Source organism: Etheostoma cragini, chromosome 4 (genome assembly GCF_013103735.1).
Source record: "Etheostoma cragini isolate CJK2018 chromosome 4, CSU_Ecrag_1.0, whole genome shotgun sequence".
NCBI classification, from domain to species: domain Eukaryota; kingdom Metazoa; phylum Chordata; class Actinopteri; order Perciformes; family Percidae; genus Etheostoma; species Etheostoma cragini.
The window spans coordinates 24,213,166-24,232,263 of NC_048410.1; the positions used below are offsets into that span (position 1 = coordinate 24,213,166).

General features: G+C 40.3%; 1 protein-coding gene across 8 annotated transcripts in view; it reads left to right on the top strand.

Moving 5' to 3' along the window:
• Positions 1 to 19,098, top strand: part of cadpsa (Ca2+-dependent activator protein for secretion a) — a 218,337-nt gene that overhangs the window by 135,778 nt on the left and 63,461 nt on the right. For 2 of the 8 annotated variants that reach the window (XM_034868944.1, XM_034868945.1), the window contains 4 exons: positions 3,752 to 3,820; positions 11,471 to 11,577; positions 14,316 to 14,324; positions 18,809 to 18,965. In XM_034868944.1, the coding sequence (XP_034724835.1) occupies positions 3,752 to 3,820; positions 11,471 to 11,577; positions 14,316 to 14,324; positions 18,809 to 18,965 (342 nt within the window). The remainder of the gene's footprint in view (positions 1 to 3,751; positions 3,821 to 11,470; positions 11,578 to 14,315; positions 14,325 to 18,808; positions 18,966 to 19,098) is intronic. The other 6 variants (XM_034868946.1, XM_034868947.1, XM_034868948.1 and 3 more) reach the window with 3 other exon arrangements.

Here is a 19,098-nt window from a genome sequence, read left to right on the forward strand (position 1 = left end):
AATGGGATGACATCATGTGTTTATTATAAGGAAGCTTATATCCAGCATGTTAGAATGGGAATGATGAATAATACTAAATAACTGGAATAATGAGTGGAACCAGTAAACAGGTGCTATAGAGACAGTGTTACTGGGTAACCAGAGGGGAGAAGCTGGAGCAGGTTGTGTCCGGGGTGAGATGGGTCTGTAGTGATGGTTCCTGCCCGTTTCCTGACTCTGGAGGAGTATAAGTCATGAATGGAGGGCAGGTTGGCACCGATGATCTTTTCTGCAGTCCTAACAGTCCGTTGTAGTCTGCTCCTGTCCTTTTTGGTGGCAGATCCAAACCAGACAGTGATTTTAGGCCTTTCTGTCACATCTACGGCAGTCAGATTAGGCTAAAACAAGTTTAAAACTGGCCCTGTTTAAGCCTGTTGGGTGCTAACTCTAGCTGGAGGATAACACGGTGCAGGCAGCACCGGTTGGTTTCATTTTTCTCTTTACTGACAGACTTCCAAATTTCCAAACAACAGAGCTACGTGTTGAAATCGACCGGAATTCTCCTTTAAGTAAAATCTGAATTCTTTTTCCACCGCTATAAGTTACAACTAATGTGCATAAAGCTAGTTGGCCCAGATGTGAGTTTCCAATGGAGATCCTAAGAATGAAGTACATATACACATGTAAATATTTATTGTGTTTTAATGAATATCAATTCTGAATATCTGAACAAAGCCTAACTTCTAAATCTCTCTCCACAGCTGCAGGAAAAACCCTCTTTCATATTGTACTTACTGTAATAAGGGTTTTAACACGAATGCTATGTTTACCTTGCCTGATCGTCAGCTTATTTTAGTAGCAAATGTACAGTAAGTAAAAATGCATTCAATTCAATCTTTACGCTGACTTCGTCCACCATGCCTCAGCCACTCTTCCGGCCGATTCCTAAACTGCTTGTGTCTCCCACTCTGACCTGCCTGGTAGCTGAAGTGATGCTCCTTCTTTTCCCTTTTCGCTGCCTTCCTACTCCCTTGCTCTCTGATGATTTCCATACTCAATCCTATCTTTTCCTTGTCTATTGGCTTTTGCTGCTTCTCATTAGTTGCTGTTTGACAGCGAGGCCAATATACAACACATGATGGGACTGCCTCTTGTTGCAGTTCAGTGTTTTTGTTTCTGTTGCATGTTCCAGGTTTTCTTTAGTAGGCATCATAAATAATTTGCAGACCACTAAAACGTTTTAAACTGAGTATGACCACTTATCTTATACCAACCGTTGGGTTTTTAAAGGAATGTGATAATTCTCCAAAAATCACTTTCATGTGACCTACTGTATCTGGGGCTCTAAACTTCTTCAGGAACACAGACATTTGGGAGATATACTTGCTTGCTGTCCAGAGTGAAATAAACACTTATTCCTGTGTGTCCAGTACAGAGATGATTCCTGCTTGTATTTAGCCTAGCTTAGCACAAAGCTCAGTAAAAAAATAAATTGTCAACAACACAGAGGGGTGACTGTGGCTCAGTGTTAGAGCGGTTGTCTGCAAATTGGAAGGTTGGTGGTCCAATCCCTGGCCCTGCAGTCCCATGTCAAAGTGACCTTGGGCAAGACACTGAACCCCAAGTTGCGCATTGGAGTGTGTGAGTGTTTATCTGATGAGCAGGTGGCACCTTGTACGGTAGCCTCGGCCACAGTGTATAAACGTGTGTGAATGGTGAATGTTTCCTGTAAGATGTAAAAGCGCTTTGAGTAGTCGTTAAGATTAGAAAAGCGCTATATAAATACAGCACATTTACATTTACAACTCCTCTCTTGGGTGGGGCAAAACAAAGGGAGCACAAGCAAAACTTTGCCCTGCGGGCCACACATTGGGCTGCCTTTTTCTAGGTAATTCATACATATATGACACACTAGCAAGCATGTGTTTGATTGCATTTATGAGGTTGCTGTCACAGGTTAACACCCACACGTTTTGGAATTACAAAGAATAAAATAAAATTACAAAAATAATAATTTCAGACTAGTTTACATATATTCCTACGGAGCCCCGGAGGTGACATGCAGAACGAAAAAAAAAGAAGAAAAAAATAAAAATATAAAAATAAAAAAAATGAATAAACATGTACTGGGGAGAAACACTTTTGCAATATATTGAGTTTATTTATGATATCTCGAGTTTCATTTGCAAGATCTCGCAAATCCGACAAACAATAAGGCTAATCTAGCTAGCTAGTAGCGCGTTGTGCGCTAGCTAGTATCTAGCTAGCTAGTAGCATGACATGATTACATCTCCTTGGTTGTCCAAATACATCCAACATTTATTTTGATAAGCATTACTAATTAATACATGCCAAAGTGAGTGTTATAATGAACATTGTTGATTGTTGATTTCAGTAGTGCTAGTTTATGTTGTCGTAGCAACATGCTCTTTCATGGGCTTCTCTCTTGTGTCGCTTAAGTATAGCTAGTTTGTTTTTGTATAGCTAGCTAGCTACGTGGCAAACTTGCCGTTTCATTGTATAAAATAATCCCTAACGTTAAACATTGTGTTTTAAATGTTCTTGAAACATGCTTATCTAAATGCATAACAGATGCATTTATAGAACCAAGGAGAAGTAATTATTACATTGTGCTACTAGCTAGATAGTAGTTCACGCTAGCTACAAAGGTTAGCCTTTTAGTCATTGACATCAACAGTCAACGACAATGTTCAATATAACACTTCACGTTGGCGTGTATTAATTAGTAAATTAGCATGAAAATAAACGATGGATGTGTTTAGTTAACCAAACTCCTGTTGATCAAAGCTAAGTAGTGTTTCAGCCTGCGGCTAAGATCACACACTGAAAAAAGTCCATGACAGCAAACAAGTGTATTTCCCAAAGTGTTGTTCAATTAACACTGAACTACTTCAAATGGTCGATTTAAGACGATGTCTGTAAAGAAACCATTACCTCCCATTACCTTAGTGAAGACACTAAGGAAGATTACCTTAGTTTCTCAGTTGTGATTGTAGATTATCTCTAAAACCCTTACCTTCATACTGGTGTGCTTCCTGACCTATGGGGGAAAAAACTCAGATTTTACCTCTGCATCGCGGAACGAATGGTTAATCCAAAGTAGACAGCCCATAATCTTTGTACCCCCAACGCACACACACACACACACACACACACACACAAACATACAGACACACACACACACACAGGGATACGGTCTAGTTGTACCTATCTCACAGTAACAGCGATGCCATCTTGCTCAGCCTTTCAAGTCTTCCCGCTTCCTGTCCCCGCCCAGCTCCGACAGCTTGTAAACTGTCAACCCTAAGGATAGACTGATACGCTGTTTTGTTGACTTTGGTATATCAATAAAAACAATGACCTGGGTCAGTCAGCGTGATCCAAGTCAGATATGAGATATGATGCTGTTCAAGTTTCAAGGGCAACTCAAAGGTGCTTTATGCAGCATGTTCACTGGTTAATATGCATATGAAATCAATATTATTTTGGTAAACAAAATAATTAATTTAAGAACATTTAAGATTTCAAAATGTGACATTTTGCGCCTTTGATACAACACACTTCAGACTTTCATTAACCACATAACGATACACCAGTATTATCCTATGGCAATGAGTGTGTAAAGTTGTAAGGTATTAACTAGCAGCAGAAAACATGCAGGTATGGACCCTAAAAACCCTCGTGACATGTGTGCTCACCTCTCTGACCACGGCCTCTTGCATGCCTCGGTATCCTCCCTCTTTCTCTGTAGGGAAAAAGAGAGAGATGTATGAGCATCCTGTCTTCTGCTTGGCGTCTCAAGTGATGGATTTAACCATTCGTGAGTACCTTCCTCATTCCCCAGCCCCACCCCTAACCTCACTTTTATTTTCCTCTTCAACCAGTATGCACGCCAACCACAACAAGCGACCTCATATTTTTGTCGTACCCTGACGTCCTTTTGGTCTGTTTGTATCCGTTGTTTTAGTCTTTAAAGTCTTAATCTGACACTTTCTTCATTTATTTCAGGCTCGATTTGTGCTTAGACACTCAAAACACATCTTTCTGTGAGCTTGTTTTCTGTCCTGCCCAAACCACCTGTTCTTTGTCTGTCTGCGACTTGAATGCATTTTTACTTTGCTTCCGTGTTAATCCTAAGTGTTCAAGATCATGGTACATTCAAACAGGACACCCACATCCTGCAGCTATTTAAGGAATATTTTATTTAGCTCTCAATCCTTGAGTGAAACATCTTTGCACCTAGGTTAGATGAGTTGTCAAAGGACAGGTCGCACATTCCCATTATGAACGTGCGTCTTTGAATCAAACCACCAATAAATGGTACTGATGGCATACATTACAACCATTTGAACAGGTCTGTATCCGGTTTCATATTTGAAACCGGATGTCAAAGTGTGTTTTGTGTCCTTTTTCTGTGCTTCTTCCAATGCCTTCTACATCACAAACCACCCTGAAAGATGAAACCTTTGGCTCAGAGGCTGCATAGATGTTGATTGCGTTGCTATTGAATAGTCAGTCTAACCTTTACCTTGTTTTCAGTCTCCTGTCTTCCATTACCTGTTCCTACCTGTATTGGATATTCTCTTCTCTCTCACCATCTACCTGGAACTATCCCCCCTCTCCCTACCTGCTCTTCATCCTTTCAACCTGTTCTTTTAAACACGTTTGAATCTTACTTAGTGGAGAACTCTCAGAAAATACTGATGGATCCAGAAGACGTTGTACTGTATGTCTTACTCCTACTGCTAGCTTATTCCTCAGTCTACCTTTACCCATACCACCATATTCCCCATCACCACCTTCCTGATACCTGTGTATAGAGGCCCAGAACATGTTTCAGGAACGTTGGGAGCCCCCCCCCCATGTTGTGTTTCTCACTGCTATGAATGATCAGAACATTGATGGATCCTTCATTGGGACTGATTGGTTACCAACGTAAAAAATAACACATTCAATTCAAAAGCTTTGGTGTAAATTAGCAAGAATTAAAGTTTGCACGTTGTCAGTGAAAATCACTTCTGTTGATGAGTAACCCAAGGAAGCCAAAATTAACACTTTTTTGGACACATTTTTCAATGCTTTATTCAATATTTTTTTTTACATTTTTTTCTTTTTTATGTTTTTGTCGCTTTTAAAACATTGTCAATGCCTTGTTGGACGTTTTTGTCAAAGCTTTATTCTGCTGTTTTCTATGTTTTTAATGTTTTTAGGCACTTTTTTCAATGCTTTTGGCACTTTTGTAACTTTTATGTCATTTAAGTGTAGTCTAGTCTTCAAATTTCTTTTTAATTTTAATTGCGAAGACCGCTGAATTGAACCATCCATGTTATTTTTGGGCAATTGTGTTTGAAGAAACCCACATTTCTGATATAGAAAACTCTGAAAAGAAGTCAGACTTGACCTGAGGACAACAGTAGGGTTAAGAAAGGCGTAAGAGAAAGTGGAGTTAGTTTGATCGGAAAAGTTTTAGAGTAAGAAAAATGAAACAATACCTAGTTATTTCAGTGTCCCCATGTCTGATGTGGCTACCACAGATTTCTTTTTTTTTAGGAAACCTGAGATCAAATATTAGGAAACTCAAAACAAAATCCTATATTTCACCTTTAAAACATCCTTGATTTCTGCTTTAAGATAGCCGGAGGATGCCGGTGTCAGTATACAGGTGAAACTCAAAGAATTAGCATATGGTGCAAAAGTTCATTCATTTCAGTTATTCAACTTAAAAGGTGAAACTAATAAATTGTATAGACTCATTACATGCAAAGTGAGATATTTCAAGCCTTTATTTTATATAATTTTGATGATTATGGCGTACACCTTACGAAATCTCCAAATTCAAAATCTCAGAAAATTAGCATATTACATGAAATCAATAAAAAAGGATTTTAAAAACAGAAATGTCAGCCCTCTGAAAAGTATAATCATGGATATGTACTCAGTACTTTGTTTGGGCCCCTTTTGCTTGAATTACTGCCTCAATGCAGTGTGGCATGGGTGCTATCAGCCTGTGGCCCTGCTGAGGTGTTATGGAAGACCAGGATGCTACAATAGCGGCCTTCAGCTCTTCTGCATTGTTCAGTCTCATGTCTTTCCTCTTTCTCTTGGCAATGCCCCATATATTCTCAATGGAGTTCAGGTCAGGAGAGTTTGTGGGCCAATCTAGCACAGTAATCCCATGGTCATTGAACCAGGTTTTGGTACTTTTGGCCGTGTATGCAGGTGCCAAGTCCTGCTGAAAAATGAAGTCACCATCTCCATAAAGCTTGTCTGCTGAAGGAAGCATAAAGTACTCTAAAATATGTCCTGGTAGACGGCTGCGCTGACTCTGGACTTAATAAAGCACAGTGGACCAACACCAGCAGATGAAAAGGCTCCCCAAACCAACACCGACTGTGGAAACTTCACACTGGACTTCAAGCATTTTGGATTGTGTGCCTCTCCATTCTTCCTCTGGGACTTTGGTTTCCAAATGAGATGCAAAATTTGCTCTCATCAGAAAAGAGGACTTTGGAGCACTGAGAAACAGACCAGTTCTTTTTTTCTTTAGCCCAGGTAAGACGGTTCTGACGTTGTTTGTTGTTCAGGAGTGGCTTGACAAGAGAAATACGACATTTGAAGTCCATGCCCAGGACTCGTCTGTGTGTGGTGGCTCTTGATGCAGTAACTCCAGCCTCAGTCCACTCCTTGTGAAGCTCCCCCACACTTTTGAATGGCCTTTTCCTGACAATCCTCTCCAGGCTACGGTCATCCCTGCTGCTTGTGCACCTTTTTCTTCCACACTTTTCGCTTCCATTTAACTTTTTTATTAATGTGCCTTGATACGGCCCTTTGAGAACATCCAACTTTCTTTGCTATTACCTTTTGAGGCTTTCCCTCCTTGTGGAGGGTGTCAATGATGGTTTTCTACACAACTGTCAGGTCAGCAGTCTTCCCCATGATTCTGAATTCCACTGAACCAGACTGAGAGACCAATTAAAGGCTCAGGAACCCTTTGCAGGTGTTTTGGATTAATAAGTGTGATACTTTGAGCCTACAATACTGAACTTTTACACCATATGCTAATTTTCTGAGATTTTGAATTTGGGGTTTTCATAAGCTGTACGCCATAATCATCAAACTGATATCAAGTAGAGGCTTGAAATATCTCACTTTGCATGTAATGAGTCTATATAATATATTAGTTTCACCTTTTAAGTTGAATTACTGAAATGAAGGAACTTTTGCAACGTATGCTAATTTTTTTAGTTGCACCTCTATGTGAAGTGTCTACTGCAAGCGCTTGATCCTATGAAAACCCGAGTTTCGGGCACACATTTGACAATCTCTGCTTAAGGAAGACCTTTGATCTTCCGACATATCCTAATGAATTGTTTAATGATGATAACCATCAGCATCAAAGCTTGAGCTGTCCTATCTCAGGTTGATATCATGGAGCTGTTAACTTGCTGTCCCGTTTAGATCTTATGAAGATGGAATCTTCCTTGAAAAATAATAGGGATAAGTGATATCTTTGTAGAAAACAAGTGTCCCTTAGTTTCCAAAACTACACTTCAAAACTCTGACATCATAGCTTACACATTACTAGATCCTACCAGTCACCCCCCTCAGTTGAACCAGTACAGAAGTCCTATTCTGTGGAAGCTTTGGGCCATGTTAGCATGACTTAAGCTCCAGCAGGCAGTCCTCCATCAACCTGCTGTGTTGTGCACAAAGACGCTGATCCACTAGAGCTCTGCCAGTAGGTGGACTGAACACAGTGAGGACTCTGTTGTGGCCAATTCAACCCCTTTAAAGCACTATGTGTGTATGTTGTCTCATCAAGCAGGATGAGAATGCAGACATTAGAGTAAGACAGCAAACACTGGGCAGGCTGTTCTCATGAACCATTTGTACACATACAGTGGCTTGAGAAAGTTTACACACCCATGCTAAAGTTGATTAAAAGGAGGAATAAAAAACATCTTTTGGAAATGGATCTTTATGCCTTAACTTAAATAAATCCAACCTTTTAAGGACAAAAAATGTATTGTAAATAAATGTTCTTCCTGAAATATACAGGGGGCTTAAGTATACACACCCCTATGTTAAAGTCCCATAGAGGCAGGCACATTTTTATTTTTAAAAATTATTCCTGGATCAGGATACTATGCATCCTGACATAGTTTGGACATTTTTTATTTCAGTTAGCTTTATAGCTGGTTTGATTTGCATTGAGAGATGATCTTATGGAAATTTCCCCATGCCAGTCTCTATGTATGGTTAAGGGTATGTGATGATGTGTGGGGGGTGGGCTGTTTTAATTCCAAAGGCCGAGGGAACTTTATCAGGATCCATGAAATAACTGGCCTTTAAAAATAAAGATGTGCCTGCCTCTATGGGAATTTTACATAGGAGTGTGTATATATATATATATATATATATATATATATATATATATAAAGAAGAACATTTATTTATTTACACTACATTGTTCATTCCCATTGAAAATTGGTGTCCTTAAAACGTTGTATTTTCCTAAATTGGTTTGTATTAAGGCATTAAGATCCATTTCTAAAAGGTGTTTTTTTATTGCTCTTTTTAATAAACTTCAGCATGGATGTGGGTGTGTTTCTCAAGCCACTGTAGCTTTGGAAAGTAATGCACAGTAATTGCTACGTATTCTACGTTTTATTGATGAATGCAGCACGCAAAATTGGGTGGCCTAGCTCTAGGTAACTCATACATGAAACACATGCGACACACTAGCAAGCATGTGTTTGACTGCATTTATATGATATGAGATTGCTGTCAGAGGTTAACCCCTACAAATTTTAGAATTACAAAGAATAACATGAGCCAATGGTATTTTTTCTCTTTCTGAATAGTTCACACGTAGTGAATATTGATCGATTCAAGACGACGTCTGTAAAGAAAAAGACATTAAGGAAGATTACCTTAGTTTCTCAGTTCTACTTCAAGCCGGTCTGCTTCCTGACCTATGGGGGGAAAAAACTCTCAATAGTTCAGATATTACTTCTACTTGGCGGAACAAATGGTTAATCCAGAGAAGACAGCCGTGGGTTTGTAATTCAAGACTTTCACAGAGGAAATGGATGTTTGTGATGTGGGAACAGTGTTTTAAAACTTAAACCACAATCTTTTTTCTAATCTTAACTAGTCGTTTGGGGGGCATGTTTCTCTTACCTGTTTAACACACTGTAGACGTACAGTACAGAGCAGGACCTTACATTCTGGCATTGACAGGAGGAAGCAGCTGTGACAGTGGCAGTTTCATTGTAGACCAGAATGGAAGTTCCCTTTGTTCATCTCTACCAGAGTAATGTAACTCTACTCTCCAGTCCTACCTGGGGTGATAGGTAAAGTCTTTTGCATCTTTGTTGGCTGCTTAATAGGATGGTAATGGGTTACACAGTGAACTTGATTCTATGTTCTACCTCACTCAAACTTTGCATGCCTGCTTATTTGATGTCAGATCACGTGTGAGTTGTAGGAAATATATAAAAACCTCAGCAGTCTTTGCAACAGAGAAGGTTTAAGACACAGCTGCTTCAGTTGAGGTCTTGTTATCTAAAATGTCTTGTGTCTTTGAATTCAAGATGATTGTCATGGCCATCAGAATGTAGGGAATGTTCCAATGTACAATGAAATCATTTTTTTGGAACCCTGGCCATCCAGTGGAACCCTGCCAACTTCACAAATCTATCATTAATGATAAAACGCATGTTATATTATAAATATATGTGGAAATAATGGATTAAGTGGAGACATTCTGCTAGTTATAGGGTCCTATCTTGCACCCTGCACAGGGTGGCGCAGAGGCCAACGCAAGAGTCTTTAATTGCAGATGCACTTGTGCCCAACTTTGCACCCATGGGCGTCCTGGTCTTACAGGGAGATGTGTTCAGGTGAATTCTGGGCGTATTGCTATCTTGCGCCAGCAGTGATCGCACCATTGACCAACAAAAATCTGCTCAGCATTTCACTGTTATTTTACCAATGCGCCTAGGCTCTTGCACAGTGCGCACACACTTTACAAACACTATGCTTGTTACACACACACACACACACACACACACACACACACACACACACACACACACTCACACACACACAGGGAAGCAAAGCAGCACACACAATTAAAGGGAATGGGAGATGACACTGTGATTGGTTGATTGCATGTCACGCCTAAAACACACCCATAATAAATTAATTAATTAAAAATTACACTAAGTACCACCCATTAAACCATGCGCCTGGACCGTTTTTTCCAACTGTCAAACTAGTAAAAGTGGATTTGGACACACCCAAAACTGCGCTTCACGCCATGCGCGGAGATTGTTAAAATAGGGACCATGGTGCATCTACCTCCAAAATTCATTATGCCTCGGAGTGCATACCATGGCCTTTCACCAAAGGACAATCAAAGCTAGTCTACTTTAAATCTACCAGTCAGTTGAGCCTGTCTCTAGTTAAGGCATCTGTCAACTAATCAGAAACAAGGACTTGTTTGGCTGTGGTATAAATTCATTCCTCTCACTGAACCAGACTGTCCTCAACCCGAAAACAATCTAACAAGCAGCTTGTAATGACTCATATTTACGTTTGTTGTGAGGCGGCGAACTTTGACCAATTGAGAAAGAGAGGTCAGGAAGGCAGGCTGGCGTGGTTGATGGGTCAATGGGAACTCCTAATGCACTAACATGCAACTTTACCAGCCAAAGGAATCACACAGTGGAGTCAGAGACTGTGGGGATAAACACAACATAACCACCACATTGCTGCATGATGAGTGTTCAATGTACATGGTGTTTGCATCCCTCATCATGCCCATGTTTTCTCTGACTGTTCTGTCACAGTGACAGAGAGCAACCCAACAATGCTGGTCTCATGGGGTTTCATGGGGACAGTATTTATAGCAAAAATACTGTACTTACTATAAAGTCTCCCTGGAATTATAACTAGGGCTAGGTAAAAAAAGCTTGAATGTTGTTGTTGATCTTTGCTTCAAGAAAATATAGTATACTGTTAAATTATGAAAATATATACAACTATGATTTAAATCAGCCAAAATCTGACCTTAAGTACAGTAGGTCCCACTTTTCTATTCTTGATGCCCCAAACTCAATGCATGTTTAGTCCGATTGTACTTAGGTCTGATAGTCAGCCCTAATTATAACAAGTTGATATTTTATGCTTTTATTTTTGATATGACCATGAGATTGAGGATCACTATTGAGGCTTATTCCTCTAGCTCCAGTGTTTAGGAGTAGGCAGGATAACATGCATATTGTGTACGCTTTTACAACCTATATTCCGTATGAAACAAGTCCCACACTCATTTCTCAGACCAGGGATGCTCGTGCACACTAGAGGTTGCATGCATACAGTAGTAGCAAGAGAAAGGAAGAAAAAGTAGATGATGATCAGACCCAGAGGCCGCCCACGCTGACCCTTAACCTTTGTGCTGCAGAGAATGTAGGACGGTTGGTCACCCCTGCTAAAAAACTGGAGGACAATATTCGCCTGGCCGAGCTGGTGATTGAGGTGCTTCAACAGAACGAGGAACACCATGCAGAGGTTAGTACACACACACCCACACACACACAACTTTTACCCAAACCAACACATACAAAGCCAGAGGTTACGAGGCTAAAAAAGGTGAGGCTAATTAAATCCAATAAGAAGTGATGGTTGTCCATCACTAGCCATCTCAGCTACTGATATCATGATCCTCATTAATGTCTAACAGAACTTTACTATGATCACACCATATTATATTTACACGTGAGCTTGAAGGAAAAGGTCACCCATCTTAAAGCAAAGGGAATGTGTCCCTTACACTGTCAAATTAGAGTTCCTTTTCCTAAATGACTTGTTTGAGCAATTAAATAGTCCATTTGCATACAAATAACTAACATCCTTAACATGAAATGTGTTGTTTCTGATTGAAACTGACAGGACTGTCTGTGTGTTACATTCCTGAACAGGACAGCATTAAAAACATGCTGGGTGGCAGGGTTTTGGCTCAGTGGGTAGAGCAGGCGCACATATGCAGGGAGGTTTATGCCTCGACACAGAGGTCCAGGGTGACAATCTGACCTGTGACAATTTCCTGCCCTCCCCCTCTCTCACCTAGCTGTCCTATCAAGTAAAGATGGAAAACCCCCAAAATAATCTTTAAAAAAAGATATATAGTATATATATAGTATATACTATTTTCGTCAAGCACTATCATGCTTGATGATCTTCTGTAATTCAGAACAATGACATAGCAACATGTCCACAATGAGTTTATGCAATTTTTTTAAATGAAATCTTAATAATATTGTCATCCCATGTAACCTGTCCTGACACACCTTTACCGCTGGGAAGATAGAGGCCGCATTCTGGAGATCCCGCACAAAATGACTGCTCAGTGCACCCAGCAAAGACCTTTAACCCTTTTGTTGTGTTACCATCAACCATGCAACATTTCGTTTTTCTGGGTCAAAATTTCTAATTCAAACAGTTCTTTTTATTGTTTTACATTTTTGTCACTTTTTCTTATTTTTTATTCCAATGTTTTTGAGGTTTTCTCCTAAATTGTCACTATTTCAACATTCTTTTATCAGTTTTTCTTCAAATGTTATAAAATTGAATTAAACCTAGACTTAGACTAAGACTTCTCTTTATTGATCGTTTTTGGATGACTCCCGCAAGGAAATTGAAAATTCCAGCTGCAGTTTTAGCAAGAAAAAAAAGACAACAAAATAACAGTAATAATAATAATAATAATAACAACAACAATCAGAACATTTGTCAAATAAAGACAAAAAAGACCATAAATTATTATCAGAAGGGTCAGTGTTGAGTCCAGTGTTAAAGTGATAAAATGATAAAATGACAAGGTATTAACGGTATTAATTATAAACACCCAAACTCAATGAAAGTAGTGAACTGATTATTTATACTGCTTGTGAAGAGCATTGTATGGACCCATCCATGTTATTTTTTTAATACAATTTGGTTGATAGAAAACCAAGTTTCTGATGCAGCACCTTTTTGAAACTGGACATAGGACACCAACAACAATGGCCTGTGAGAGATCTAGTGACTCGCAACATATTGATGTTTGGTTGACAACTCTAGCCATCAAACAAGTGGACATTGTTTTCTAAAGTATCACTGCCAGTGTCACTAACAACAAAGAAATTCTTCATGAAACTTTCATTCATTTGAAACTACTGAGATGAAAGTGCAACCACTATTCCAAAATACAAGAAGTGTTTTATAAGAGCACTATGGCCAGCGAGTGCATTAAATCACCTGCAAACCCTCTATAGGCTGGCAGTATATTCTCCAAATGAAACTCAAATTCTGTTCTATTAGCACCTAAGCCACATGGCTCCTCTAAATGGAAAGTAACACAGTTATCTTAAAATGAGTTCAGTTGCATGGAATTAAAAGGAAAACATGGGGGCTACAACTAGACGTATGACATTCGCTGATCAGTTGGAGGTGATGTTTTAATAAAGTCTGCAAGATGATCTCCTCAGCGGCCTGTGCACTGTAATGAGAGCCTCATGCTGCACTTTTGCTATGTTGTGTGGTTTTAAACCCGTTTAGTGTGCCACATTTTTGTTAGAGTGGAGTATTCGGTCCGCCATAGGGAGTGTTTATATTAGATTTATCATTCACAGAGTTTGGGTTATGTTTTTGATATTGATTGACTTGAGACATTTCCATTGGAAATGTTTACCATTGTCTTTGCTACAGTTTTCAAAATCATCAAAAAAACTATAGGGGATCTCCAGATTGGTTCCAGAAGATACATTGAACAAGTTATTTTGCATTCCACTTGTCTCAGGCTTTACTGTTCATCCAGCTTCCAAATGCTTACCTGCTACTTCAAATCATCATACTGTCTTATGTGCACAGTGGGCCATGCCTGCCAATAAGTACACACTCTAAAGTGTAGGCAAGTGTGTAGTCGCAGCGGAGCATTGTCGATCAGGTCTATCCTTATATAACAGCAGAGCAGCTTCTCTGTTGATCTGGCAAACACTGAGCTGAAAAGATACTGACGGTTAGGAACAATAATCATGAAGGCGAAGGGAAAAGAGATGCACGTGAAGGAAACCTGAGCTGTGAAGGTTGGTTTGGATGTGAAAACGTCTCAGTCTATCCAATCTTTTTACCTGTTTACTGTGAATGCAGTGCTATTGACTGTGCATTACTGTGACTCATATCACTTTGTTCCAAATCAAAATTGACTTATTCCCTCTTTGCTTTTTATTTCAATGACTTATTTGTTTTGCGGGGAAATGTTTGAACAGGGAAAAGAGGTATGTGATTGTCTTAGTGCAATATGCCCCGTCTTCTACCCTTCCCTTACTGTAAGTCCTGTGCATGCACTTAATGATATACGGCTATTGCTGTAGAGGATCATTAATGTTTCCAAGAACCCCCTTTTAACTTGGGGTCACTGCTACTCAAGTGCTTGTGGTTTGTTAGCGTCTAAGCTAACAACAGTTTTGCCTTTGGTGAGACAGAGACCAGAGACAAGCACTTACACAATAATTGTTTGACTCATTAAGCTACGCTCTTAGAAAACAAAATGCAGAGTTGGGACTTTTGATGCTGAATGTCTCACTTTTAGTCTCAACGAGTACAACTCTGTATCTGGTTTTCTAGGAGTCTACCCCAAATCATCCCTGAATATGCTAACCCGTTTTCCCATGTTTAGCATTGTGTCATTTATTCCAATTCCAGAATGTAATCCTGGGGAAGGTGTTGTGTCACCGTTTCTTCCCTTGAATAAACCCATTCCGCTCCATTGGATCCCTCAGCACACACAATTGAGAAAATGCGAGGCATGCTTTGGGTGATCAGTGGTAACGTGATCACTCTCCTTGCAATGAAATGCCTTATTCTACAGCTCATATTATGGGAGCACATTGGTGAACCAGCCAAACCAGCGTTAGACTTTAACCCTGACAGATATTGGTATCAATTCCCTTTTTTTGTTTTGGTCAATTTACAATCAAAAGCACTTTCAGAATTCAGAGTTATGGTAATCCAATACATTTTACTTGTGTTTTTTAATTGGGTGACTCTAAAGCTGGTTATTGCTCATCCTATTCACCAGCCCATTTTGTGCCTCTCATGTAATCACCAAAGAATTTCGCATGTTCATAATGGTCTACGACTCTTCTGTCCTACCACTACACAAGTATTGCTCCTGCTGTACAGTGAGTTTCCTATGGGGCGTCTACCCGCAAAATGGTGATGGGAAAGAAAAAGCTGCCTAAACAAAGACAAGCACGCAGAACAGGTGTATTATTAGTTCTGGAAACGTGTCATAAGTTGGTGCCCCATCAAAACCACTCAAAGAGACTATTTTAAAAAGTTCTTTGGGCTTCCATAGTCTCCTTGACCATAATATTAAATTAAGACATTAAATCACACAGAGAACAATAACATGTTTGGCTTTTGAAAATTGTTCTCCCAGGTCTTGGCAATCACAAATATAACACTATTTAGATTTTTCCCCCCCAAAAAAGTCCATCTGCTTTTAGCCAAAAGTAAGTTGTGTCATCTCCAATGCATTGTCCGTTTGCTATTAGACGTCAGGAACCCAAATCACACTCATCTCCACATCCAGGGTTGCATCTGACCCTGTCTGTGTCTACCTGGAAGACACACAGAAGACAGACACACGAGGCCCTCCGGCTTCGTGGGTTAGGGTCATCTATTGGCTGAGCAAGCTGCCTGTCTCCTTACATGACTTCATGTAATTGGTTCGACACAGCCAACAGTCGAGACAGTCAGAAGCCACAATGGTAAAAGATCACTTTTCATATGAAAAGATGACTAAACAGCTGTTTGGCCATGAATTTATTATTATTTATTATTATTATTGTGCAAAGTCTGTGAAAAAAGCTTCTGAAAGGGCTATGATTGAAATAAATATCTCTTTGGAAAGGCCCTGCTGTTAGCTATCCTGCTAAATACACAGAAAACTAAAAGGTTAGGTTGAAATATTAGATATTACGTGACTTCATTTTTGGATAAGTAATTATTCATTTACTATACTCACCACACTGTAATTCTATGATGGATTAACAAGTTTCTGCATGGCCTGCAATCGCAGGAAGGACTTTTTTGAAACGGCACATTTTTCTGCTTCTAATCACATCAAATAAGTCTCTGCACTCTATTGATCTGGAAATATTAAATATGACACGGCTCTGGTTCCTCCACATTCAATATCTCCATTGAGGTTTCATTAAATGCAAATATAAAGCGTTTTAAGCCTGGAACCAAGATGAATCGTGACTATAAAACGTTTGATTTGGTGCAAAAAAACATTTTGGAAAGGGCAAAAAAGTCAAATGTGCAAACTCTAATAGACTTTAATGATAGAGGCTGGATCTCGGTGCTCACGGGGGCTGCAATCATTTCCATGGTAAATGCGAGCACCACCAATCAGAGACGTTGATGTTACGTTTAGGATTGTGATTAGTGTAGTACTTCTTGCATCCCAAATAAAACAGGTTTGATTGCATACAGGCTTGTATACAGGAGAAGAGCTCTTTGTTTTACAACCTCGCTTGTGATCCTTCTACCTTGGATGGTCATGTGTCAGCACTGCGGTATGAGACAGACGCTGCCCTTGCGAAGGAGATAGTGGAGGCAGTGGAGATTAGTCTGGCATGGCTGACATGGTCCCTTATGGCTGGATGTCAGGCTTTGTCCCAGCACTGTACATCTGGTAAACCAGAATATGTGGCTTAATTTGTAGTAACACATTTATCCTAGAGTGCTCATATTTTGTAAAAGTCCCTTTTTCTGGGATTTGAGGTGTTATTTTGTGTCTCTGGGGCTTCCACACGCATTCAAACTTGGAAAAAAAACTATACATGCCGTTTTGAGTGAGATAAGGTTTCTGAATGTCGGCTACCTTCAGTCTCCGGGTGAGCTTTCTGCACGGCTTTCTACGTCACTAGCTGGAACGAGGTGGCTAACCGTAGCATACTAGCTCGTTCTCAATAGCAAAACACTGCTACAACACACACTTGTTCACCATAATGTCCAAAAGAACTATTTCTGTGTCCTTGTTCTGCAGGTATTCCACAAGTCCCCCTCGTTTAGAAGAAGTCTCCCAGCTAATCCTACCTAGCTACTGAGCATGTGTGACTCCCAACAAAGATAGTATAGAAGTAAAATGTCTCGCTCTGTAGCTAAAACAGAGACCCAAACACACAAAACAGGATCTGCAGCAATGTGCACTACAACAAAAATATGGTGTTTTTGAAAATGAAACCATGTAAACCTATTCTGGTACAAACTCAAAATACAATTATGAACCTGAAAATGAGCAGAATATGGGCGCTTAAGGGACCAAGCCCCGACATCGTCGGGGCTGAAGCATTTAATTAGTTATAGTCATAGCACCACCTAGAGGCAACAGATAGTCAGCCCTGATGAAAATCATTTGATGTACCTGAAATTTACATGATGTACAGTACAACATGACGTGTACATAGTTTTCTCAAGCGGTATACAGTGGACACAGGAAGTGATGCACAATTTGAAATATATAATTTCCAACGCTATGCACTATGCATGGAGGACATTAAGTCTAAATCTCATTTGCAGGGTTTTTGACAGTAATATACGGCAGCATCATCACCCCTGACGTACGGGAGTGCGAGGGCCCATTCATCGCTGCTTGCAGCTTTAATTTCACATTAGATATTTGGACCACACCCTATGTGCAATAGCTTTACTTTGGCAGATGTTAACATTTTCTTCACAGTTCTACACAGCTTGCCAGGTTCATTGGCGGTGTGATAAGCAGCTATGCTCTCTGGTTGCCATCTTTGTTTGGGTTATGTTCACATTCAAAATGTTTGACCACGGCAGAGAACCTAGATTAATGACAAGGGAATGTTCTTTCCCTGTCATTTTTTTTAAAAGGTTTATGATTCATCTTTTTGAGATAAACTTTTTTATTTTGCAAATAAAATTGATGATTACATGAGTGGTACTGACTAGGTGTACCTTCTTCCAAACTCTCGCACACCTACAACCCAATGCTACGAGCTCCCATGGCAAGTGCATGCCCCCCACCCCCATCCTCCTTTCTTCTTTCCACCACCACCACCACGTAAGCCCATGGGTACATTCACATTACAGTGTTGACAGCTTGATGTGAATGAGCAAACACCATGGTACCTCAGGGGTCCCTCTTAAGAGGCCTGGCAAGAGTGGGGGTGCATGCAGGAGAGTGAGTGTTTCTGATGTGCATGAGGAGAGTCGCTCCACTGCGTCTATTCGGCGGGGAGATATGAGCACGACGCAGCTCGCTGGCTCCTTTCTCCTGATTGACTCGCTGAAGGAGCTGCGGGGCGAGTGTTTAAGTAGCTCCCTGCCATGCCTGTCAAGGAGCTGCTGCTGTTTCCTCTGTGGGCCAACAGAAAAGCGTGTGATTTCCGTGCCCAAGCACTGTTTTCTCTGCCAAGAGTTGTGAAGAATGCTTTCCCCAGAGATGGCGCAGTGACACCAACCTGATTTCATATCGTGAAAAAGTGAGAGAGAGAAACACTAACGTTTGCAATAGATCAGTAGAGTTACATTACACCGCCAGCCTTGATGGTAAATGAGATTCAAATTGTTAACTGTAAATTCCTAAAGACGTGCCCACGGGGAGCACTTCTCTCTGTCATATTTGTCTCCTATCTTTCACTCTCAACCTGTTGATTTTCTCGCACTCCCTGCATTCTGCCTCCCTTCCCTCTCTGTGTTTCCTTCTCTCCACCCGAAGGCCTTTGCATGGTGGTCAGACCTGATGGTGGAGCACGCCGAGACCTTCCTGTGTCTCTACTCGGCTGATATGGACGCCGCTCTCGAGGTTCAGCCGCCCGACAGCTGGGACAGTTTCCCCCTCTTCCAACTGCTCAACGACTTCCTAAGAATGGACTGTGAGTGAGAAGATATTAACAGAAAACATGTTCAATAGTCAGCATGGGACTAAAGCAGCTTAAAGGGCCTATATTGAAAAGAAATCACTTTTTCTGATATTTTGTGTCTCTGGTGCTTCAAATGTTTCACTCT